Source organism: Mauremys mutica, chromosome 4 (genome assembly GCF_020497125.1).
Source record: "Mauremys mutica isolate MM-2020 ecotype Southern chromosome 4, ASM2049712v1, whole genome shotgun sequence".
NCBI classification, from domain to species: domain Eukaryota; kingdom Metazoa; phylum Chordata; order Testudines; family Geoemydidae; genus Mauremys; species Mauremys mutica.
Genome location: NC_059075.1, coordinates 63,356,525 through 63,380,208, shown reverse-complemented (window position 1 = coordinate 63,380,208; position 23,684 = coordinate 63,356,525). Strand labels below are relative to the sequence as shown.

Genomic DNA, 23,684 nt, shown 5'->3' with positions numbered 1-23,684 from the left:
GTATCTCGTGGATGGTGAGGATTAGTAAATGTTCTTACAGCATTTTGAACATAAAGGCCAACAAACTTTTTTTTTTTTTAATTTCTTCCCCCAGAACCTCTGCCATGGTTGAACGCACACCAAATTTTTGGGCTAATTGTATTAAAATGTTCTGGTGGCTCTGTTCTGCTGTATCCAAGAGATCATGATTTGTCCATGAATACTGATACCACACCACATAAACAAAGAGGCTGTAATCATGACAAAGCCTAATGTCTAATGTCTTTAGAATTTGTTTTTCACTGTATTTGCTCCATCTGTGTGTTCTGGAGACTGTTAATTTTAAAGGGTTAGTTTACAGATGCCTTTAAGTTAGAGGGAAATCAATATAAAAACCCAACACCTTTGCCATATAAGTAGCATCCTGTGTACACCATCCTGTGTACACCATAATTAAGCACTTTCCAGTCTTTCATTTTGCCTCTTCATTCCTGCACAAATGACAACGAATCAAACCACAAGCACAAGTATTTATTAGATTGCATAAGTAGAACGATTATATTTGAATTGCACCAAATTCTTTTTCCCCAAAATAGTCACATTCAGTGAAGGTGCCTAGGAACCTCTTAATTTACAAATGGACTTGGAGTCACCTTCCAAGATAAAACCCACTTTTACCGTTTGTTGTGGGATTGCACAGTAGTAGTTTCTCTTTTTAAATCTCCATCTTGGGCATGCTGTCAATCACAGAAGCCTCCCACTTCATTGATTCCAGTAGTAGCTATGCACATAGATAATCCTAATGTTTTGGCCTCTTTGGAGAAAGGAGTTTGAGGTTTCTGATAAGCTTGATTTTCTCTCTGCTTAACTTAAACCCACAAGCCAATGCAAGTGGGGGGAGAGGGGGCAGCTCAAGACAACAGGGTAAGTTGATGCTAAGTAATTGACAAATTGCCCTTTTTAAAAATAACTTCAAATCATGGAAGCTCCTTTCCATCTAACAACTCAGTGCTGAAACTAAAGCTGGTTTATAAACTGTAGTACAGATCCAAAGCTAACACTCTAGGCTGGTATGAGGAGCAAACATTTGATACAGTAGAGTTGTTCTAGATTAATACTAGTATGTCAGATAAAACTTACATTCACAGAGTGACGTTTGTAAAAACAAAGTTGAGACTAAAAGACCAGAAGTTGCTTGTATTAAAGTGCAGTTTTGTAAGCTTAAAAGCTGAAGGGTGCAGTTTCCATGTGAGACGGGAGCTAGGCAAACTTGCAATTAGTTGTTGGATTCAGTTCCACTGATAGTCTGTTGAAGAAAGGTTTAAAATAATACAATGGTACACAATGGGGCAATGTATAAAATAACAGGAAGTGATCACTTGTTTGTGTAGTATAGAAGGGTGTCTCTCTTCTAGATAGTCATAAGGCAGCTTAGTATCCAAATATCAAGGTATTTACAGGTCAGATTTTCCAAAGAGACTAAGGGAGTTAGTCACTCAGTTCCCATTGAAAATGAAGGGGAGTTTAACTCCATATTTTGTTGGTGCCTCATTTGTCTTGTTTTCAACAGGCAGCAAGCCTTTGGCAGCACACAAGGTACATATACACTTTAAAAAAAAAGGGGGGGGGGGAAATGTGTTCTTAACCTGGATTATCTACAGGGGTTAAAATAGCAGTGAAGACACAGCAATGCACTTTTTAACTCAGGTTAGCAGCTGGAGGTCAGACCCAGGCTGCCTCCACTGGCTTGAACTGGAGCTGCTAACTCAAGTTAAAAGCCGCACTGCAGTGTCTTCACTGCCATTTTAACCCATGTAGATAATCCAGGTTAAGAACACATTTATTTATTCACCTTCTATTGCATAGTAGACATATCCCTAATGTCTTAATCACTTATGTTCTTGTACAACATCAACACTACCCCACTGATGGTTCATCACATGAAGAAACACAGGATCAGTGTGATTTATGGTTGAGTACGCTGTTGTGAAGAAGCAGCACTAGCAATACTGAAACCAGAATTAGAATAGAGGAACTGAAGAGTGAGAAGATGGCAGTGGTACCTATGAGTCACAGTTCAGATACAGACCTAGTCCTGCATGAGGACTAACAGTTGACTTGGAATTACTAGCCATGGAGAGGTAGGGAAAATATTTTCCATATGCCAGCATTGTATTGGAAAGGCATGTGCATTGTGTGGGGAGTGACTAATGGTAACCTTACCATGCCAAAAATGCTTACGTTTTGTCATCAATAAGTTAAACCTTTGTTGCAAAAGTAAAATGCCAGGGAGGCATTAATAGACTAGTTTTTAGGTAGTGAGCTCTAGTCACTTTCCTAAAGGGTAGTGCCATCTATTTTTATATTGTGCCTTCCTCGAGTTCAGCATTGGAACGTGCAAGTTGCCTTGGGTAACAATCGTTCTTTGCTCAGTGGCTCCTGGCAGGGGAAGCAGCTGTGTTGGGAAGTCCTTCGTATTCTGAGGCTGGTTGCTTCCAACAGAAATCCTGAGCGTCGTGGGCAGTGTTCATGCACAAGGGGAGGGAGGCCAGGTTGATTTAAGCATACATGGTGAGCTGCAGCCACTGAAAGAAGAGTGAAAGTTATGTAGCAATAGAAGTGATTTTAACATGACTGGAGAACAGTAGACCATTGTCATTCGCATCATTCACACAACAAAACTCAGAACTGATGATCCTTCTGTTACTGCCAGTTCTTGTTTCTATGAACTGTAACATGAAACTGCTTAGAGAGACCCCACATTTTAAAATAAAGAATTTAGATGATTATGACTTCGGCATGGTCTGTAGAATCCCTCTTGTGGTTGGTGGTGATTCACAGCCACACAAGACTTATAGCCTCGTTCCTCCCACACCAAGATTCACTCTCAGCAATTGTCCTTTCATGGGTATGGCCCCCAGAGCCAACCATGTAATAATGTTCAGATAGTTCTTCATTACACATAGCTGAAGTGGCCCCGTCCTTTCACTTTTCATCCATGTCTGCTGTTCCTTTGGGACTGGCTGCTTTTCCCCCATATGTTGTTCCCAGGGCCAGCTGCTTATATGGAACTGCACCAAGAATTGTGTGATGTAAATGCAAAGGAAGGCAAAGGAGTTAACTAGTTTTCTTGATCCCTGATAACAGCTGAACTTCTACCAGTGAGGACAGGGATTTGGTAGCTCCCCCTGCTGCTGTTCTCTTCACACACCCCTCCCAAAAATGCCAATCTGAGGTGAGGAAAACATTCTTTGGAGCCTGACTCCTTTCCCCAAACATGCCCTTTTATAGCAACCACATAAATACGTTAATTCCAAATAATAGTGGGACTAGATTTAGGCCCATGCCATAGAGAATCATGTTTATATCTAGCCCATTTGGCTAGGCCCTCATCACATAGCAGTTTCTGATCCCCCCTAGGCCCATCTGTCTCCCCAGGAACCCAAAAGGGATGAAGACAAATGCATTTTAGGTGGTTCTATGGTGATATCAAGACTGGGAATGAGAGGTTACAGTTGCACTTGGTATAATAGTGACTTCCAAAACCTCAGAGTAGAGTGCATCCCCCACCTCCTTCCCCTCACAATTTAAATCAAAAACAGGGTTATAAAATGTTGTAGTGTAAATGGGATATATTTATAGGTAGCTAGCAGCTTTCACCCCAGAATACTTCATAAACAGTATAGAAGACAGCTGGAGCTACTGAAATGCAGCCATTCCTAGAGTTGGAGGATAGCCGCCTGCTACCATGCACTACGTCACCAGGGAGAGGATGTTGGCTGAGGAGGTTCTTTGCTACTGTGGAGCCTATTTCCGGTCCTCCCTCTGTTCACGCATCTGGGCAGAGTTCCTCTGGGTGGCATTTGCTGGCTCCCTTGACGCCTTCAAGGAGCACTGGGCGCTGTCTGGGGTTCTCTGTTCAGTGTCCCCCTCAGGTTCCCTTTGTTTGATCCTTTGACCTTCACACCTGCCCCTGTTACATTTTTTGTTGTCCCCTGTAATTATTTGAGTTCCTGGACCTTGTGGATCTTCCCCTAAGGCTGGGGGAGGGTCCTTTAGCAATGGGCAGGCTTGCACCTGCCCGCTTCCTGGTACCCAATAGGAACACTCATGTTATGCAGCATTGTGGGCAGTGGCAATGGTCTGAATTTTGCCCCATGTTACTTGCTCAAACACCTCTCTTAATGCAAAGTCTCAAGGGATCCCCATGTCTACCCAGGGCAGATGCACCTTCTGTTGTTTGTTTTTTTTTTAAATCTTACCGAAATGACTTGCATGGAGTAAGAATGCATGGACTTCACTTTACATACCGTTAATGGGTGAAAGGCTAATTTTTTTCTTCTGTATCTAGTCAAATCCTTGATAGGGTCTAACCTTTTATTTTGTCTCCATTCCAGGGTATACACTGTAAAAAGATCTATCAGAGCTTTGTATCTATAGTACAATAAGCCTCACCTGAGATGTAAAATGATAAACATTGCAGGTTTAGCCACCTTTCTCGCCCTTCCTTGTTCCTTTGATATATTTTTATTTTCTCTACAAGTCATTTAAGACAGCTGATGCATGTTAAACTATGGAACACTGACCCTGTCAGCTGAACTTTTTAAAAGTACATATGCCATAATGGTGAGGTCTTATTTGAGAACTAGGCAGAGGCACCACCTTAGGGTAGGATCATTGGGGTAGGAGATTATTGTCCAAAATATTTTAAATGGTGTTTTTAGTTTTAAATTGTTTCGTAAACTTCTAAAGTTCTTGGATGCACTTTAAATGACAAATTTAAAGAGATTTGGGTTGCATTCTGATTGTCTAATTTAGCTTATCGATCTAACGGTTTTATACTGCCACATGTCACTGTGTATCTGAGCATCTTCCACATAAAATTGATAGCAATAGCAAACTCTCTAGCAGACGTTCTGGAGTCTCTTATCTTACCACGTGGACAGTAATGTCAGCTTAACTCTGACAAGACTTTGTTAAGCATAAGGGTGACGAAGAGTAAGAACAAAATTGCTCAACCTGACCATAATCCAAGAAAAATACCTGAGTAAAATTATTTACCTCCAAGACATTGAGTTTAATGATACCATCTCCATCTTTATCAAAGGCGTGGAATGCCCCTAAGGAAAGACAAATCAATACAAATTACATATAATTACTACGGATAAAGTGAAGCTCATCCTGTATATAACAAACCAAACTACAGTCCCAATCTGTTGTATAGAATTGGGCTGCTAGTTACTGGGCTTGTTAAGTGACCTTGCTCTGTTGTTCCTCAGCTGTAGGCTACAAGGAACAGTTACTTATTTTCTTTTGGATTTATAAACTGTGCCTGTCATGTCACATAGTCCTTGAGCCCATATGTAAAATTATTAAAACAACACATATGGCCACCTCACATATAACCCTATAATCACATCCTTCAAGTGAAACACTGAGATAATATATCAGCTTCACACCACATACTGTAGCACAACAGATACAAGTGGTCAGAGCAGTGAGGGAAGCAAAATTCATAGTTGAGGCCCCTCCTGCCTTTAGCAGCTGGATTTATACAGGGCCAGTTAGTTATGAGCAAGGATGACCATGCTATTGTGGCACACAGGAGTGAGAGGAAATACCCAATAATAATGTACCCAAATAACATGCAGCTGGAAAGAAAGAGAAATGAAGAAGCTGAAAAACTCTGTTCCCTATGGCTAATGATATTAAGCAGCTGCATTTCACTCCAGTTGTAGCTACCAAATAGCCTTCAATAGTAGCTTTATTTATGGGATATTTTACATTACTGGAGTACTAATGAATAGGGTGATCATATTTCCCTAGGCTCAATACGGGACACCTGGTAAAATTACTCGTATTCATGTGAGTTCATGGCAATAAGTCAGAACTATGCGGTACAAATGTTCAAATTAACATCAGCATTGACTGAACTCCAATTAAAAAGAAATACTGCATAGTTGGATTCTTTTTATTTACCTTCTTATCGTTAAGGTTCACATGGAAATAGGTGACACACACACCCCTACCCCCCCACATGTACCATTCTTCACATGGGGGGTGGGGGGATGGGTAACCGACCAACCCGACCCTCCCTGCCCGGTGCTCTCCGCCCTCTATGCCTGGCTGGGGTCCTGGGGCAGACCCGCCTCTCCCAGTATCTGGTGCTGCATCTTCCATAGGCAACACATGGGGGGGGGCAAATGGGGTCACATGCTCCCCCCCCCAATTTCTGCCAGGGTTCACCCCAGAACATGACAGCAGCAGCCTTTTGACATTGTGCGAGATGGAAGGGACGGGGGAGCTGCTTCCAACCACAGGAGAGGAGGAAGCGATGACCTGGCCTGTGTCTTTGAAGAGCTCAGCTCTTCCTCCCCTCTCCTGCCCCTCATGGCTGGAAGCAGCTTGTCCCTTCCTGCCCACACAGTGTCGAAAGGCAGCTAACGCCTCCAGGCTGCTGCTGGCCACTGACTTAACCCAGCCACCTCCTGTCCCCCAGCTACAGTACAGACACAAAGGGGTTAAGCCCTCAGGATGCACTGTGCATCAGGGCTCAGGGAACCTGACTGCAGGGGCTTCAGCGAACCAGCCAGAGAGGTGGCTCCGCAGGGGAGGGTGCCTAGGGGACTGAGCAGCCCCACACTCCCTGGGGGCAGGACCCCAGGTGGTTGGGGGTGGGGGGTGAAGAGGATGCTAAGCCCCCGCCCGGGGGCTGCTGTGAAGCCAGCAGGTTCAGAGCAGGGACAGGCTGGAAATTGCTCCCTCCCCTCATTCCAGAGCTTAGCTGAGGGGCGGAGACTGGAGGATGCCCTGTGCCGCACTGCACAGGGCATTGGCACATGCAGGGCTTGGCGCCTCCTGGGCAGTGCCCTGGGCCAGAGGGTCTTGGGCTTTCCTGGGGTTCCAGCCCAGCCAGAGGCACTCGGGGGAGGAAGGAGCCTGCTGACCAGGCTGCTGGTGAGCTGAGCGCTCCGACTCAGGGCTGGTTCTCCACACAGCGCTGGGAGTGGGACATGCCCCACTGGAGGGGGAGAGGACAGCGAGAGGAGGCATACGTAAAGGGACGATGAGTGGGCAGCAGAGGCAACACATAACTGGACGCTGCCTGGCGCCTGCCTGTAGCTATCAGCTGCCGCAGCATGCAGCAAGCACCGGCCAGAAACAGGGCAGGGCTCTGGTGGCCAAGAGTCGGCACGTGGGTGGAGGGGCGTGCACTGATGGACCAGCAGGGGGAACAGCCAGCCCCATGCACTGCAGCTTCGCCCTGCCACCAGCCTTGCATACCCACCCCCATCATCAGCCGCTGGACCTCCCCCACCCCCCACTCAACGCTGGTGGGTGAGTGGCTGGCAAGCAGGGATCTGGCCAGCAGCAGGACCCACCAGTACTGATTGTGGGGAGGGAGGCAGAAAATGCAGGACAATTTGCCTGTTTTTAAGAAAAAATCAGGACACCTGCAGGAGGGTTTAAATACAGGACTGTGCCTTTAAAAACAGGTCATCTGGTCACCCTACTAATGACTATAAAACAGCCACTGCTGTGAGGGAGCTTACAGAGCCTAAGACTCATAGCTTACAACAACAGAGAAGCACTGCAGAACAGATGACATTCATTATTGAAATCAGCCACTTTTCATAATGGTCACTGATATTAAGCTTTCAGTAGCACTTTAGAGTAATTTTTGCTTGGGATGGACCATGTGCTCCTGTGTGAGAGAGGAATAGCACAAGAAGGACAGTAAAAACTGGACAGGCACTTACTGAACATTCCTTCCAGTCGCACAAAGCAGCAGATAAAGCTGTCAAAGTCAATGTTCATGTTTTTGTCAGCATAGCGCATTGTAATGATGTCATAGAGCTGCTTGTTCAGGCAGAATCCTGAGAAGGAAGAGAAACAGAAGACAGCTGTGCTTCAGCTCTTGGCAGGGTTCTGGTACCAGACTGACACTGAGAAAAAGTTTTGTATGGAGTCATCAGTTTCTGGGCCTAACCATATAACAATGGTCCAAACTGAGAGACCCAAGAAAAATAAAAATGCAAGAAGCTTTATTGTGTCAGGTTACTCTCTTAAAAGGAAACAACATTTTGAAATTGCTGTTTTCAAGTGGCCAAAAGTGTGCTCGTTAACCCCCCTTATCGCTGTGAAGAGAAGGTCCTTGCCCCAAAGAGTTTAAAATCTAATTTAGACCTGATGAAATAAGGGGATGGAGTAACAAAAATTCAGACAGGGATCAGTGAGGAAAGTAGGTGTTACAACAATAAAACTGTACAGTGGCAAAAAATAAATGACTAAAACATACAACCCCCAGCCTCAATATTACCCATCTATATACTGTATAGGAATGTGCAGTTAGTCAACCAGCGCTGCAGATTGGCTTATTAGAGGTGTTTACATGAATTTAGGCATTACTGGGGGCTGGCTAAATGCATATTCACACAGACTATGTGGGGTTTCAATATTAAGCATGGGTTTACAGTTTATTTTACATTTTATTCCTCTCCTAGTTTAAGAAGACAGGCAAGAATTATTTAAAGAAGAAAGAATATTATTTTAGGCTAGTAATTTTACTAGCAAGAATGAGAAACCTGTAAAATGTACCATATTCCTGCAGCATGTACAGCAAAACCCAGGTGTAGTTTTTTTATTTGTCCTTGTAAAAACAAAATTTGATGATTGAGGTTTTGCCAAAACCGAAATATAGCTGCCTGAGCAACGCACAAAATGTTGATGTAGATAATTTACCAACGTCTTCACATTAAGGTTCATAACAAGGTTCATGAGTTTCTGAATGATGAAATACTCTCCCTCCCTTAGCCGGAGTCACTGGTAATGGAATTTGTCAGGGCCTGTATAGTCTCTCTAGAAGCAGGTATGCTAATGAGTTTGGGAGAGAGAAAGCAGCCACCTGGTCTGCAGGGTGAATTCTATTTAATTATGTTGCATGTTTAATTACGTTGGGGGTGGGCAAGGACAGTTTATGTGCGGAATGAACTTTGTTATGTTCACCAATATGGAGGTGATGTGTGGCAGGGGTGGGGCCAAAGGGTTTGGAGTGGGCTCAGGGCTGGGGCACAGAGTTGGGGTGCAGGGGGCTCCAGCTAGGGGTGCAGGCTCTGGGGTGGAACTGGGGATGAGGGGTTTGGGGTGCAGGCTGCCCCGGGGGCTGTGGCAGGGAGAGAGGACTGCCCCCAGCCCTCTTTCGCCATGGCACCCCTGGGGCCAGGGCTAGGGGAGAGGCACCTCTCCCTGCCGCAGCCCTGCATACCCCCTACCTCTCTCCTCTCCAGTCCAGGCCCCTACACGGCCCTTGAAAGCCTGCTGTGCGGCCACACAGCTTAGAGGGAACTTAGCCTGCAACCAGCTCATCAACCTTTAAGTGACCCAGCCCCCACTGAGAGAGACAGAATACCACACTGACTGGTTGAGGGTTATGAGAGTGGCCAGGCTTCATTTACTAAGACTGGACAGCACTGATATAAGCAGTGAAAGGCTAAAGAGCAAACCATCTCCTCCCTTGATATAAAGCAGGTGGGAGATGCTGAGCTCCCCAGTAACACTTCCCTACCTCACAGGGGCAGGGCTAGCAAGTGTCATGCATCTTGTCACCCCGTCCCACCTAGGGTTGCCAACCCTCCAGGATTGTCCTGTGGTCTCCAGGTATTAAAGATTGATCTTTAATTAAAGATGATGTCACTTGATGAAACCTCCAGGAATACATCCAACTAAAATTGGCAACCCTAGTCCCACCTGCCTGCAGCTCAGCAGGCATTCCCTGTGCTCAGCTGGGCTGGGAGCAAGCTGTAGGCAAAGAGCTACTATAGTTCCTCCTGGTCACCAGGGGTCACTGTGGCTACAAGCAGCCAGGTGACCTCTCTTGCCTGTCTGTATCTGGCCAGCCAGGAGGGAGCCCCCAGGCCCAGACTCAGAGGAGGGGCAAGGGGCTGTGGCAGCAATATCAGCAGGAGCAGGTAGGCAGGTGAAGGGAGGAGGGGGGCGGGGTAGGGGATAAGAGGGGACAGAATGTGGGGGCAGGGGGTGAAGTGGACAAAATGAGGCAGGAACGGAGAGGCCTGAATAAGGGAGGCTGCCCCAGATTCCACCCACAACAACCCGCCCAGGGTACTCCAGGTTTGCTGTGTCAATGGCCCAGGAACATCCCCCTACCTGGCTCAGTAATGCCCACTGCTGCTCCTTGCCTCCTCCCTTCCCATGCTTGTGAGGTGTGTTGGGAACAGGTCCCTGCCTCCCTCACCCCAGTGGCCACTAATTGGCAGGAACCCAGGGGGAAATAGGTGACTTCCCACTCTTGAGAAATGTCACACATGGAGCTGCACAAAGCTTGGTAGCTGTGCCAGGCAATTAAGTAATGCTTGTAAAGCTCCCTGAGATCCTTGATAGAGGGTGCACAGGGAAGGCAAAATATTGTTTACGTAGAACTGGCTGAATAGAAGAGTCAGTCTTCAAAATCCAAAGTGTGTTCCTTGCAGCTTGGACATGTGAAAATTTGTCCAGGGCAACAGCTCAGTATCCAGGTTTTTCTAGGGCGTATTCCTTTAAAGGCTGCACTGTACTTCTCATTTTTACTACATGGGTACAGGAAGGGTAGGAACAAGAGGAGAGCAAGAGAGAGTGGATTCAGATGAATCCCTGGCATTGAGTACTGTGCAATACCTGCATCTTTGACTGCATTACGCATCTCGTAACTGTTAATGGTGCCAGAATGATCTGTGTCATAATGTTTGAAAATTTTCTGGAAAAGAAAAAAATAAATATCAGGAATAAAGTTTGGTCATTTTGTAGAAAAACAATGCTGATTGGGGAAGGCTGGCCTCTGAGCGGGGCTATGATTTCCACCCTAGTACTCTGGTATCTAGGCTTCAAAGGTTAGACGAGTTCCATACAGAGTAGAGTGGTGGTTAGTTGAAGAATAATGACTGTCTGTGAAAGTTGTGTGTTTCCTCCCACACACATTGAGGCAAGGGCATGTAAAGAATGGTGACACTGCAGTGCAGTTGTAAGGGGTGCTGCATTATTGTAGAGGTTATTGCTCTGTTGAGATGTTGTACTAAGGGCCTTCTTTCTTATGTCTGTTGGCTGCCCAGTTAGAAATTGAAGATCCAGGGCCCTTTACTGAAAAAAGTTGGAAATAATCCCAGTGTCCTGACTAATAGACCCTTTCTCTATATGAGGGGTCGGGGCAACCTTTCAGAAGTGGTGTGCTGAGTCACCATTTAATCACTCTAATTTAAGGTTTCAGGTGCCAGTAATACATTTTAATGTTTTTAGAAGGCCTCTTTCTATAAGTCTATAATATAACTGAACTATTGTTGTATGTAAAGTAAATAAGGTTTTTAAATGTTTAAGAAGCTTCATTTAAAATTAAATTAAAATGCAGAGCCCCCCACTGGCTGATGGTTCCAGCCCCACAGCCCTGGGGCTGAAGCAGAAAATGTTATGGAGGACCCTGGAAGTCATGGATTCTGGGACTTTCATGACAAAATTGTAGCCTTAATTATAATTAAGGCTGCGAGTCTGTCACGGAGGTCACAGATTCTGTGACTTTCCAGGACTTCCGTGATTTCTGCAGCTGCCAGTGTAGCTGACCCCAGGGCCACCCAAGCAGCTGGGATGGGCCCTGGGTCCAGCTACACCTGCTGCTGCTCGGATGGCCCTGGGTCCAGCCACACCTGCTGCTGCTCAAGCAGCCCCAGACACCTGGCCCCAGGCCACCCTCCTTCCCCTGAGCACCTAAAATTTGATCAGGTGTATTCATAGTACAAGTCATGGACAGGTCACAGAATCATGCTCCAAAACTTCTGTTAGTCTATAAGGTGCCACAGGATTCTTTGCTGCTTTTACAGATCCAGACTAACACGGCTACCCCTCTGATACAGATCACAAAATGTGAATTTTTGTTTATTACCTGTGACCTTTCCATGACTTTTACTAAAAATACACATGACTAAATCTTAGCCTTAATTATAATTAAAGATCCATCTCTCTTGGTTGTCCTATCTATGATACTTTTGAGGTGTAACCCTGGCTTTTCCCCTCTTTTCTTCTCCCTCCCTACCTCATACACAGTCATTCTGTATTTGGGAAAAATCCCTTTAATTTATGGGTTGGGTAGTCTTTGGGACCATTTGATTTCTTTGTGTTCTTTGCTTTGTCAGATTGTATACAGTGTTGGGGCTGGCCAGTTTCTTTTTAATAATTGGCATTGCACTTTTGTTTATTATACCAATGATTCTCAACCAGGGGTACGTGTAACCCTGGGGTACACACAGGTCTTCCAGGGGGTACATCAACTCATCTAGATATTCGCCTAGTTTTACAACAGACTACATAAAAAGCACTAGCCAAGCCAGCACAAACTAAAATTTCATACAGACAATTACTTGTTTATACTGCTCTGTATACTATACATGGAAATATAAGTAAAATATTTATATTCCAATCAATTTATTTTATAATTATATGGGAAAAATGGGAAACACAGCAATTTTTTCAGTAAGTGTGCTGTATATTTTTTTGTCTGATTTTGTAATCAAATAGTTTTTTAAATGAGGTGAAACTTGGTGCGTGCAAGAGAAATCATACTCCTGAAAGGGGTACAATAGTCCGGAAAGGTTGAGAACCACTGTATAATACTGTGAGTAGATGCTTTGCGGGATTCAGAAAGAGAACTGTTTTGGTGGAATAGTTATGTGAACATTGCCTCTATGGAAGAAGTACAGCATAAGAAAAACACAAGAAGTTCTCAACAATACCTGCCAGCTTTTCAGCTTATCCCAGAGGTGTCGAAACTCCTCGAAGTTTATTTTCCCTGAACCGTCTGTCTGTGATGTGAGAGTTAAGGCAAAAAAAAAATGTTTTAAGGGAAAGTTAGCAAACCTCCGGTCAGAGTCCACTTCAAGAGGATATAAATCCTATTCAGGATTTCCCTTATTATTAGAGGTGGGTGAATAGTACTGAAAAGTACTTTATGAACCCTTTTGTTAATTCTGAATTGCATTTAATTCCATGTTCATAAAATGTTGTCACTAGGTACAGAGCTCCTGCATTTGGATCTAGAGATCTTTTAAAGCGTGTAGGATTGAGGTGTTCTAGTGGTGTCTTTTCAAATAGTTTCAAATGTGGAAATTTACACATGAAGTTGCTAGTTTAACTTGCTAGCTAAGTTTCATCCTGAAGAATAAAGCTCCTTCTGTTTTATATTTTCCATCTCTCTTAAAAAATCCACCAAAACAACCTAAGAAATCCTATACAACATTCTATTAAGTTTGCATAGTTATGCATTCAGGTTGCATTTGCAAATTTCACTGTCCTCTTATGTATGTGCATAACAATCTTCTTTAATTACTTGATCACACATCATATACCAAATACAACATATTATACAGTTTTTCTACATAAAATGAAATGTACCATCTTGTACTACTGTATATTATAGTGCATGCTCTGAGATTATTAAAATATTTGTATATAAAAAGTACACAGTAAGATGTACTTAACATATTACAAATTAAGGGTAACAGAGAAATAGGGAAATTTTGCTGCATAAACTATAGCTACATTAGATATGATTTTTTAAAGAAAAGATCTAATCTTTATGCTTCAGGACAAAAAGCTAATTAATTGCCAGGTTAGGAAGAAACATCTGCAATGAGCTGATTGTTCCATAATTGTCCACTCTGGAGTTTCTTCTGCTTTCAAATGAAGCATGTGGTACTGGCCACTGTCAGGAAATAGGAATGTACAGAATACAAAGTATTGTTCTGCTTCCCTGGCACATTATCTGATAAAATATGACCATGTAGATCATTGTTGCTACCACTATTATATAATTGCAACAAATCTACAAAGGTTGTCAAGTAAAGTGTCTATGGAAAGGTTATGATTTGCTGAATATAATTATGCTATTTGTGTGCATGTATCATTTTTGTATTTGAAGTTATGAGCATTGGCTCTATACCTGTATTTCAAATATGTTTGCTCCTGGGGTAATGCCCACAAGGTATTTAGCCTGTACATGTTGAAGGGAATATTCAAATTAAGTGGCTCCTCAAGGAACACTTAACTCACAATGGACCATGGGAGATGCCTATCTACAGATAATGGACTTTCCTGCTATGAATAAGTGAAATTATGCAGGGACATATGATTTGCCCATGTGACTCCAAACGCCATCTTGATACCTGTAATTTTTCACCAACTGTGCTGAGGGCTTTGTTTGAAACAATGAATTTCCGTCCAAATGGCAGAAGCTATAAAAAGCACTGGAAACCTCTCCATTTTTGCCTCTTTCCTGCTCAAGCCTCTGGACTATGGACTTATACTGATGGGAGCATTCTAACCAAGGGACTGGGGACCTTCCAATGAGTTGGAAGCAACCAGAGACATGACTTAAGCCAGAAGTTTATTCCATCACTGCTACAAGCCTGAACCAAGAACTTTGCAATTATTGTATGTATTTGATTCCTTTAACCAATTTTAACTCACCTTTCTTTCTTTCTTTCTTTCTTTCTTTCTTTCTTTCTCATAAATAAACCTTTAATCTTTAGATACTAAAGGATTGGCAACAGCATGATTTTGGGGTCAGATATGAGTTATATATTGACCTGGGTATGTGGCTGGTTCTTTGGGATCAGAAAAACCCTTTTATTTCATTAAATTGGTTTTAAAGAACCACTCATCTTTAAGTCTAGTGTTTTCGGTGGCGATATAAGGCCTGGAATGCCTAAGGAAACTGCTTTTCTGACTTCTTTTTCACCACACTGGCTAACAAGAAGTTTACTTTTGTTGCTGGTCTGGTATATCTTAAGGGAGAATAATCACCAGTTTGGGAGTGTATCTGCCCTATTTCTGCAGCAGTTTCTCCTGAATTTGGTATTCTCAGTTGTGACCCACAAAGGCATGGTTATATTCCCTAATTTACAAAGCTGTATTTCAGGTGTTCTACAGCAAGTTGTGCAAGAAACCTCGTATGTCAAATAATCATCTATGATTTGAGAAGGATACGTCCATTAAGGCAATCATGCTGCGGCAGGATTCCAGCGCAAACCCTTCTGTCTTCAGGTCTTTGTCTGAAAAAAATAATCCCAAATGAAGAAACTGTACAAGTCAGTAAGTATCTCCTCCTATCTGATGTGACTCCATTCAAAGTACAAACCCTAAATCTACCTCTGGCACCTTCAAAAAAAAATGTGCGACAGAGAAACTGATTGGTACTCAGGGCTATTACTATTCCCAATCCTGGCTGAACTTTCTTCATCTCACATAGGCTAGATTACCCCACACAGTGAATCTCACTTTCTTTAGTCCTTGAATGAACACAGCAGTGATGGGAGAACTCAGTCCTAGACTAAACTAGAGAGTTCCTTGCTCAATAATATTCGAAGACTGATGAGGAGGTAGAGAAAAGCTCAAACTCACGTTTTTTTAGAACGTTATTCAGAACACTTCTGAGTTCGTCAGCACTGATCTCCATGTCCTGGACAGAAAGGTGCGGAGAATGCCACAAATTATAACATTCAGTATGGAGCAGAAAGGCATGAGAGCACAGCTATCAAGGCTTGCTTGCACTCTGGGGATCCAAGTTAAAGCATTTCTATCTTAAGTAGGGGACTGGATCAGCCCCACAGCTGGCCCAAGATCAGGGGATTGCCCAAGTTGTGCAGCATGTTCCTTAGTGTCCTCTAAGGATCTGAGCTATTCATGGAGAGTTAAACTAAGAGGAAAACAACTCATCACGCCTGATTGTCTTTTTACTTTTACAAGTCTAAAATCAAAAGTAACTCCATGGAAGTCAGTGAAGTTACATTGGTGTAAATCAGTGCATGAAAGAACCATCAGAGCCATTAGCACTCTGTACATTGCCCAGGGAAACTGCTGACATCCTTCCAACAAGAACTATTTAAATGTGGTTTGCTTGGAAGGATGCTTTGCCAGCTACTTTAGATGGGGTCATTTTAATGATCTAGAACCCACTCTATCCTTGAGCCATACTGAGTTCAAACCTTGTAAAACCCAGGGGACATGCCTTAATGCTGGGATAGGTTGTGGGTATGTGTGTGTGTGTGCATGTACACAAATGTAGGTATTCTCTCTCTTGTTTTTTGTCTTATCTCTAACTCTCCTTCTTTTGCTCCTACATTCCTGCTTGTCATTCTTTAAACAGTTAAAAAACAGTACTAGAGGAATAAGTGTGAAACTTCTCATGGAAAAAAAATATTATTTAAAATTACTCAGGCCACAAACAGCTTCCCCTGCAAGTTCTAGAACTTCTGGCTTCCCAATGTTATTTTTCTGTGAAGCAGAAATATATAATTTAATTTTTCTGAACTTTTAAAGTCCGTTTCTTTCTGGTTCTTTACAGAGACTGATTATCTAGCTACAGAACAGATACAGAATCAGAAGTGGCAGTGAAAGTTTCTTTCCAAAGCCCCGCTCTGGAGAGACCTGACTATAGGGGTGAAAGAGGGTGCAGTTTATTCTGTGCCCATTCAAACTGTCACCTCAATGCTGAGACATGGAATCAGGTGACAAACAGTGCTAATTAAGTGGTCCCCTGTCCTCTGGGAACCAACAACTCATTTCATACAGGCTATTGAACAGTCATTAGATGAACAGCCAGTAAATTCATGTCAAGGACATATTGGGTCACACCTGAGCTAAAGGTAAAAGGTTTTCTATCCTATTACCAGGCTACCAAGCACTGCAGTTGTTGGTCGTTTCCATTTTTAATTTCCACAATTAAGCACCCACTGAGGAATATTTTATTTTTAGCCTGTTTATACATGTTAAGTGTAGTTGGTCAAGAAACTCCACATACTAGCAATGAAGCACAAAGCCAGCTTTAAATAAAAGCTCCCTCTTATTTTGCACAAAGACTAAACACTGACAAGATATGGTTCCAAAACTAAATTTAGGCCTCAGGGCTTCAGTGTATTACTGTACTGTGATTTGCTTGGCTTGAGGCCTTGCATGAGACCAGAGAGAGTTTCAAGTGTGTTTCAAATCTGCATAGAATCATAGAATATCAGGGTTGGAAGAGACTTCCGGAGGTCATCTAGTCCACCCCCCTGCTCAAAGCAGGGCCAATCTACAACTAAATCATCCCAGTCAGGGCTTTGTCAAGCCGGGCCTTAAAAACCTCTAAGGATGGAGATTCCACCACCTCCCTAGGTAACCCATTCCAGTGCTTCACCACCCTCCTAGTGAAATAGTGTTTCCTAATATCCAATCTAGACCTCCCCCACTACAACTTGAGACCATTGCTCCTTGTTCTGTCATCTGTCACCACTGAGAACAGCCGAGCTCCATCCTCTTTGGAATGGCTGTTGATTTAACTGCTCTCAAAGTTAGTCTGTTGTGAAAGGTAGAGACTTGGACTGTGTACTCACATCTCCGGCAATCTGCTGGAATATATTCCTGAACTGCTTCTCTTCTTCACTATCTTTGTCAGCATTTGTTGGAGTGGGCTGCAAAGACACAAATATAAATGTTGATGGGCTGGTGTGAGGGCCTTTGGGAGAGAGAAGGGGATCTCCAGGGCTGGATCAATCACTCACTTGTGACTGTCTGAAAATCCTTAATGAATTTGGAATAACATTTCAACTCCCTTTTCCCTCCCCAACAGAGTAGAACTTTTCCTATTTCAGGATCATTCCTTTGGGAACTGCTCTGGAGAGCAGAATGCTACTGCCAGGAACTGTTATAGGGCTTGTTACGTTTTCCTGGTAGCCTTTGCAGAGCTGACTCGATGTACCACTTTTCTGTAAGGCCTTCTGAAGAAAGTTGTGCTAATATCACGTACGTTACAGATTAAAAAAAAAAAATCTACCAGCCATTCAATCCATTCACCAGGAGTAGTTTGTTTCTACAGCACATTTTGTAGTAGTTTGTCCAGTCTAGTTTGAAGCGTGTCAAGTGACAGGCCTTCCTCTCAGGAGACTATTCCACAGTTTAAGAGGGCTGTTAGAAATGTTTCTAATGACTAGTAGATTTCAAAATATTTAAAAATGTTTCTTAATAAACATCATGTAGGTTTACTTGCTTAACTTTATCCCATTGCTCTTATCTCTTTAAACAATTACTCTCACTCCTTGCTGTTTATCTTCAAATATTTGATTTAATTTCCTATAAAGGAGCTATCTGGAGCAGAGGCAACACGCATGCTTCCCCCACATTTGCTGCATGGATTGTACTGAGCATGCTCAGTAACATCTGCTGAAGCCTGCTGCCCACACTCCTCCCTCTCCTGCCTCCCCCGATCCATTGGCAGGCATGGAGCATGCATGTTGTGGGGAGATCTGCTCTTGGGTCAAGTGCACTTTACTTTGACAAGTTCTGGTAATGACAATGCCCCTATCTACTGACGAGAGGAATTGCAGCGATGGTTCAGATGCATAGATTGTGGATTGCCTGCAGCAGCCTTTTCCCCCGAGGCAGAATAGCCTATAAGGCAGCCTCTCTATTTGACGGCCTACCTCTTTTTCTTGCACATGCAAACAAGTCTGAGTATTACTAAGGGAAAATTACTCACATGTCCTTAAAAAGGAAGCTCCACATTTTAGATATAATTTTGCTTACTGCTGAGTAATGCTAATTACATATTAAAATGTGAGTTTCCTTGTGGTAGTTAAAAATGAAAGAAAGATAGCATATGGCTACCTTTCAGCAACAGGCATTCCCTGAAAATCCCACAGCAAAACAGTCCCATTTTCCATGCAGAGAAACGAAAACCCTGACTCTGACCAACCCCGACTTTGGTTCAGTGCCTGAGCATTGTTGCTTAGGTGCTTCTCTAATGCTTTATGGAGACTGAAATTGGAGTAATTCTCTAGGGGTAAACTCTGAATTCTCCAAGGTTTCTTTCTCTAACAGCCAGAGAAAGGAAAAGAAAATACATGTATAACTGGTTCTACTCAATCTTTTCCCACCTGTCCCCAGGACAGCCTGGGTGGGATTCACTTTTTCAATACACAAAATCCTACTAATACATTAGGGCTGGAAAGAGGAAAAATAAGTCAGAGGAAAATAAAATATAGATTTTATTTTAATATTTCTTTGAACTTTTTAATAAATATTTATACTGGAGTTATTTTTAGAAACAGCCCAATTTAGAACCCAACCACGCTGTAAAAACTGCAGGTTTGGGTGACCTGATTGCAACTTGGTAACCCCCCAACTTAGCTAACAGATAGTGCAGTCCTGCGGTATAGCTAGAACCAAAGTGTGTTGTATTATGTTCCTGAACTGTACTGGAACCCTGTCAAGTCCAAGGCTGTAGGATGATTCGGAGATACAGTTTAAAACAGTGTTTTCACTTCTAACTTCATATATGTCAGAAAACAACTGTATTGTAATTGGGTCCCCACCATCATAGTAATTGCTACAGCGTAGACAGGACCTAGAGCCTATGATTGACGTTCTCCTTGCAACAACTTTTTAAATATGGTTATTAGTAGCAGCATCTAGCATGTGTTTTTGTGACCATTGTGAAGAGGATTTTAAAATATTATGTAACCATGCAAGAGAATCAAGGGTACAGGCTACTTAGAGGGATGCTAGAGAACAGTTTGGCTAGCACACTTTTCAGGAAAACAATCCTTGAACACAGGGGGCAGGAAAACTATACTCAAACCTTGCTAGCAGCAATTCTGTTCAGACTGTGCTAGCACCAACTACATATAAATCATACTGGAGAAAGGTCAGGTCTTTACAGGGCTGTACCATGATTATAACACAATTTGATGCCCTCTGCACAATTTATAATGGTGTTAGAGCACTACTGCATTATAAAATACAATGCTGACACAATCACAGTAGAAATTGTACTGTAAACAGGCTGTGATAATCAACAGGAACCTCTTGAAGTCTACATGAGTTGATTTGCTACGCACTGCCTGTACAACAGGCGCTGTTACAGGGAGATTGATCAGCAATTGATTTAATTACTTTTCTAATTGTAAAGGTGTCATCTTGCACAGTTTAGATCAGGATAGTCAATAGACAAACTGTGGGCCAAATCCAGACCACCAGACACTTTTGAATGGACCATGACATCTTTTTATTTATTTATTATCATTATTATTGTTATTGCAGTGTGAAAAATGTTTCTCTGGAGTCTGGACCTTGACTATACCTTGACCAAGAAATTTAGACCTTGACAAAAAAATAGTTGACTACCCCAGTCTAGATCATCACAAACGATCAACGTTTCCTATGAAACTAATCACTCTCTCCAACATAGGCATAAAATCATTGACGGGACAATCTCTTCCCTCTCAAATTCAATATATCCACCTACCTGACTGAAAGTTCTAATGCAGTGTAGTTGTAGCTGTGCTAGTCCCAGGATATTAGAGAGACCAGGTGGATGAGGTAAGAGATTTTATTTACCTAACTGTCTCTCGCAGCAGAAGGTCCAACAAAAGGTATGACCTCACCCACCTTTTCGCTCTGAAATTTCTAAATCAGACAAAATGATGTCTGGATAAGCAGTTATAAGCTTTAAAAGGGCTTTCCTCATCTCATAATTCTCAGTTTCCTTGCCCCCACCAAGCCACTTCCCCATGCTAGCCAGACCAAGCTCCATTTTCTTCATGCCAACTGGTACAGAAACCTTATCGCTTTTCTTTTTCTCATCTCTGCTCGTTTTTTTCTTCTCCTTGTCAGACGCTTCATCAACTTTCAACTCCTTATTGCTGTTTGCTCTGTCAGAAACAAAGATGATTGGCTAGAGAGACGAGGAAGAGGGCAAAGGGAAGAGAAGAGGAGTGGAAGTTACATAATAGAGGAGGGCAAAGTGTTTGAGAAAATCCATTCTGTGACCATGCTCATGCTGCAACAGCTCCCATCCCAGAAAGGGCACCAAGTGTGGTAACAGCTGAGACTGCACCAAAGATGGCTCTGAAGTTACTGTTCTTATCATGCTAAAAAGTGATACTCATGCTGTTAATACTCCTTGTGCAAAAATAGGTATTAGTTCTCCTTGTACAGGAAAGCCATTTATGCAGTAAACACTTCCCGGTTTTAGGAGCAAAAAAGAGGCCAGCCAGGTTCTTTGTTGTACTTTTAATTAGTGTGACCAGATGTCCCTATTTTATAAGGACAGTCCTGATATTTGGGGCTTTGTCTTATATAGGCTCCTATTACCTCCCCGGCCCCCATTTCCCCCATTCTGATTTTTCACACTTGCTGTCTGGTCACCCTAACTTTAATAGCCCTCACATGGAAAGGGTGGCAGCACTGCAATAGCAATAAAGGCCACCTGTATTACAATAATGCCCATGCAGAAAATGAGCTGAGTTGTTAGTACAGAAACATTTTAACTTTGTACCGTGCATGTGTTTGATCCCTTCCCAGTACTGACTTGTGAGGCATTCCGGCGCAGAGTGCAATTGCTTTCTTTACTTTTCTTTAATGCTTTCAAAGACAGAAAAGATTGCTCTGCCCTTGCAAGACATGCCATATATATTTTATGTGCTCACCTGATTTTGGATGTTTTATGGTCTAGGATGTAAATGGTAATTCGCAAATAACAGTCCAAATAGGAGTTTACCGAATTAATCCTTATAACTTGTTTAAATGGGGTTTATTTTTGCATCCTCCTAATGGAAAAATGGCATAATCCTCACACCCCTACCTAATTTCAAGGTAGAGGATACTTTGTAGCTAAGTGTGTTGTAAGGGATAGGTGGGAGAAACCCATAGCTTACTAGAGAAGGGGGGTGGCAGCTGGGTTAGACAGCTGGCGGGAGTTTGGGGAGCAGGAATTTGTGGCAGGAAGAGTGGCAGCATTTGACAGTAGAAAGTGGATACTAGGACATTTGTCTGGAGCAGGATTGTGTTGTGCTGGAAAGGGAGATAGGGTGGAGAAGGGTCTGGAGCTGGGAGTGAAGGAGAAGGTTCGTGGCGTGGTGGGGTAACAGGTCAGAAACAAGACCCAATTCCCATGAGCTACCGGACACCTTCAACTGCCACTGAAAACAATGGGAGTCCTGGGTGATCAGCATCTGGATCAGGCCTATAGGGATGGAAAGTTTCAGAGGTGCCAGCTTCTCTGTGTGAGCTGAGTACGCTATCCTGCAAAGCTCTTATTAGCTATATACAGTAGGAAGACAAAGCCATCACTGCCTATGGTAGAGTGTAATTGCAGAAAGCTGCAGAAAACTAGCTCTAACACCAATCAAGTTCTCATATGCAGAAAAACACTCTGACATTGGCAAAAAACTCAAGCTTCTGTGATATCATCAGGCATTTAACAACAGTACTGTTTACAGCAGCACCACTTTAATACAGCTGCATGCTCATTATCCTACTCAAGCCCAGCACTTTTCAGGTCTATTGAAGCAGAGACCCACCTTGCCTTTTTTCTTTTTCTGAACCAAAAAAAAAAAAGCGATATTTAGTAAACATAGTTGTAGATTTATACAAATTGTATAAAGTTACACTGTGCAATGTCATTCTTGCTCTCTGTTTATTTTTGCCATTTAGCTTCATTCAAACATCTTTCACATCTGAGCTCCATGGAGTCAAATATAGGAAGGTAGGAATTGCCATACTGGATCTGATCAGTGGGTTCATCTCATCCACTGCGCTGCCCGAATTGAGAAACCTCCACCTCATCTCTAAGTGTTCCACTCTTTACAGTAAGCAGGGTACTGGAGATTGATACACCCATGTCCACGCTCCAGTATCAAGATGGTGGGTCTGTTTTAAGCCTACCAGTCTTGAAAATGTTCATTTAACATTACAGAAAATGAAAGGGCGACATAGTGGTGGGCAAGGGTCAATTAAATTATGTTCTGCCTGAGTTGAACTGAGTACCCATAATTCCTTCCATTTTATTATATCAGTCCTTGTCTTCCCCCTTCTGAACATGTTGCAGCTAGCCCAAATAAAAGAGTTAACAGTTTGTAGGTGTAATTGATATTCATTAAAATCACTGCTACCGTTTGGAGATGTTTGCAGAATACTGGTACTTATCACACACCTATTCAAAAGGAGCCACAAAGAAATATTGTTCTGACTTTATCAGATGAGAAGTCACTTTCACACTAAATACCCTACAGCACAATCTAGACTTTCTACAGTAAACTAGCATTCTCAATTCACAGATGAAGAGGTTTTCTGCAAGGCCTTTATTGTACATTCAGTCACACTGCAAAATGAAGTTGGTGAGGACAGATGTAATGGTGAAATTTCCGGGGCTGGTTAGTGCCTAAAGCACTAGCCTTCCATTACTGAAAGTAGGTTTCAGGTCTGGTATGAAGTCTTATGTCATATGATGTGGTCTGTCCATATCATAAGGCCATATCATAAAACATAAGAATGGCTATACTGGGTCAGACCAATGGTCCATCTAAACCAGTAGCCTGTCTCTGACACCCACCAGTGTCAGATGCTTCATAGGGAACGAACAAAAACAGAGCAGTTATTGAGTGATCCATGCTCTGTTGTCCAGTCCCAGCTTCTGGCAGCCAGAGGTTTACAGGCACCCAAGCATGGTGTTATGTCCCTGACCATCTTAGCTAATAGCCAGTGTTGGATCTATCCTCCATGAACTTATCTAGTTCTTTTTTGAACCCAGTTGTACTTTTTGGCCTTCACAGCGTCCTGTGGCAATGAGTTCCACAGGTGGACTGTTGAGCTAAATGATAGCTGCTCAATTAGAGTTAATGGGCGCATGAGATGCC

The 23,684-nt window shown here is 42.9% G+C and overlaps 1 protein-coding gene and 1 long non-coding RNA gene across 6 annotated transcripts in view; one reads left to right on the top strand and one right to left on the bottom strand.

Moving 5' to 3' along the window:
- Positions 1–506: 506 nt before the first annotated feature.
- The window catches only part of CAPN3 (calpain 3), a 63,980-nt gene continuing 40,802 nt past the window's right edge, over positions 507–23,684 (bottom strand). For 2 of the 5 annotated variants that reach the window (XM_045015939.1, XM_045015937.1), the window contains 9 exons: positions 20,609–20,722; positions 17,385–17,462; positions 15,415–15,472; positions 15,001–15,065; positions 12,750–12,818; positions 10,651–10,729; positions 7,740–7,856; positions 5,041–5,099; positions 507–2,564 (listed from right to left, as the gene is read on the bottom strand). In XM_045015939.1, the coding sequence (XP_044871874.1) occupies positions 2,538–2,564; positions 5,041–5,099; positions 7,740–7,856; positions 10,651–10,729; positions 12,750–12,818; positions 15,001–15,065; positions 15,415–15,472; positions 17,385–17,462; positions 20,609–20,722 (666 nt within the window). In that variant the 3' untranslated portion in view covers positions 507–2,537. The remainder of the gene's footprint in view (positions 2,565–5,040; positions 5,100–7,739; positions 7,857–10,650; positions 10,730–12,749; positions 12,819–15,000; positions 15,066–15,414; positions 15,473–17,384; positions 17,463–20,608; positions 20,723–23,684) is intronic. The other 3 variants (XM_045015940.1, XM_045015938.1, XR_006579175.1) reach the window with 2 other exon arrangements.
- LOC123369893 lies at positions 9,829–22,603 on the top strand. Its single transcript, XR_006579176.1, has 3 exons — positions 9,829–9,947; positions 14,933–15,105; positions 20,662–22,603. It is a non-coding gene; the product is annotated as an uncharacterized LOC123369893 (long non-coding RNA).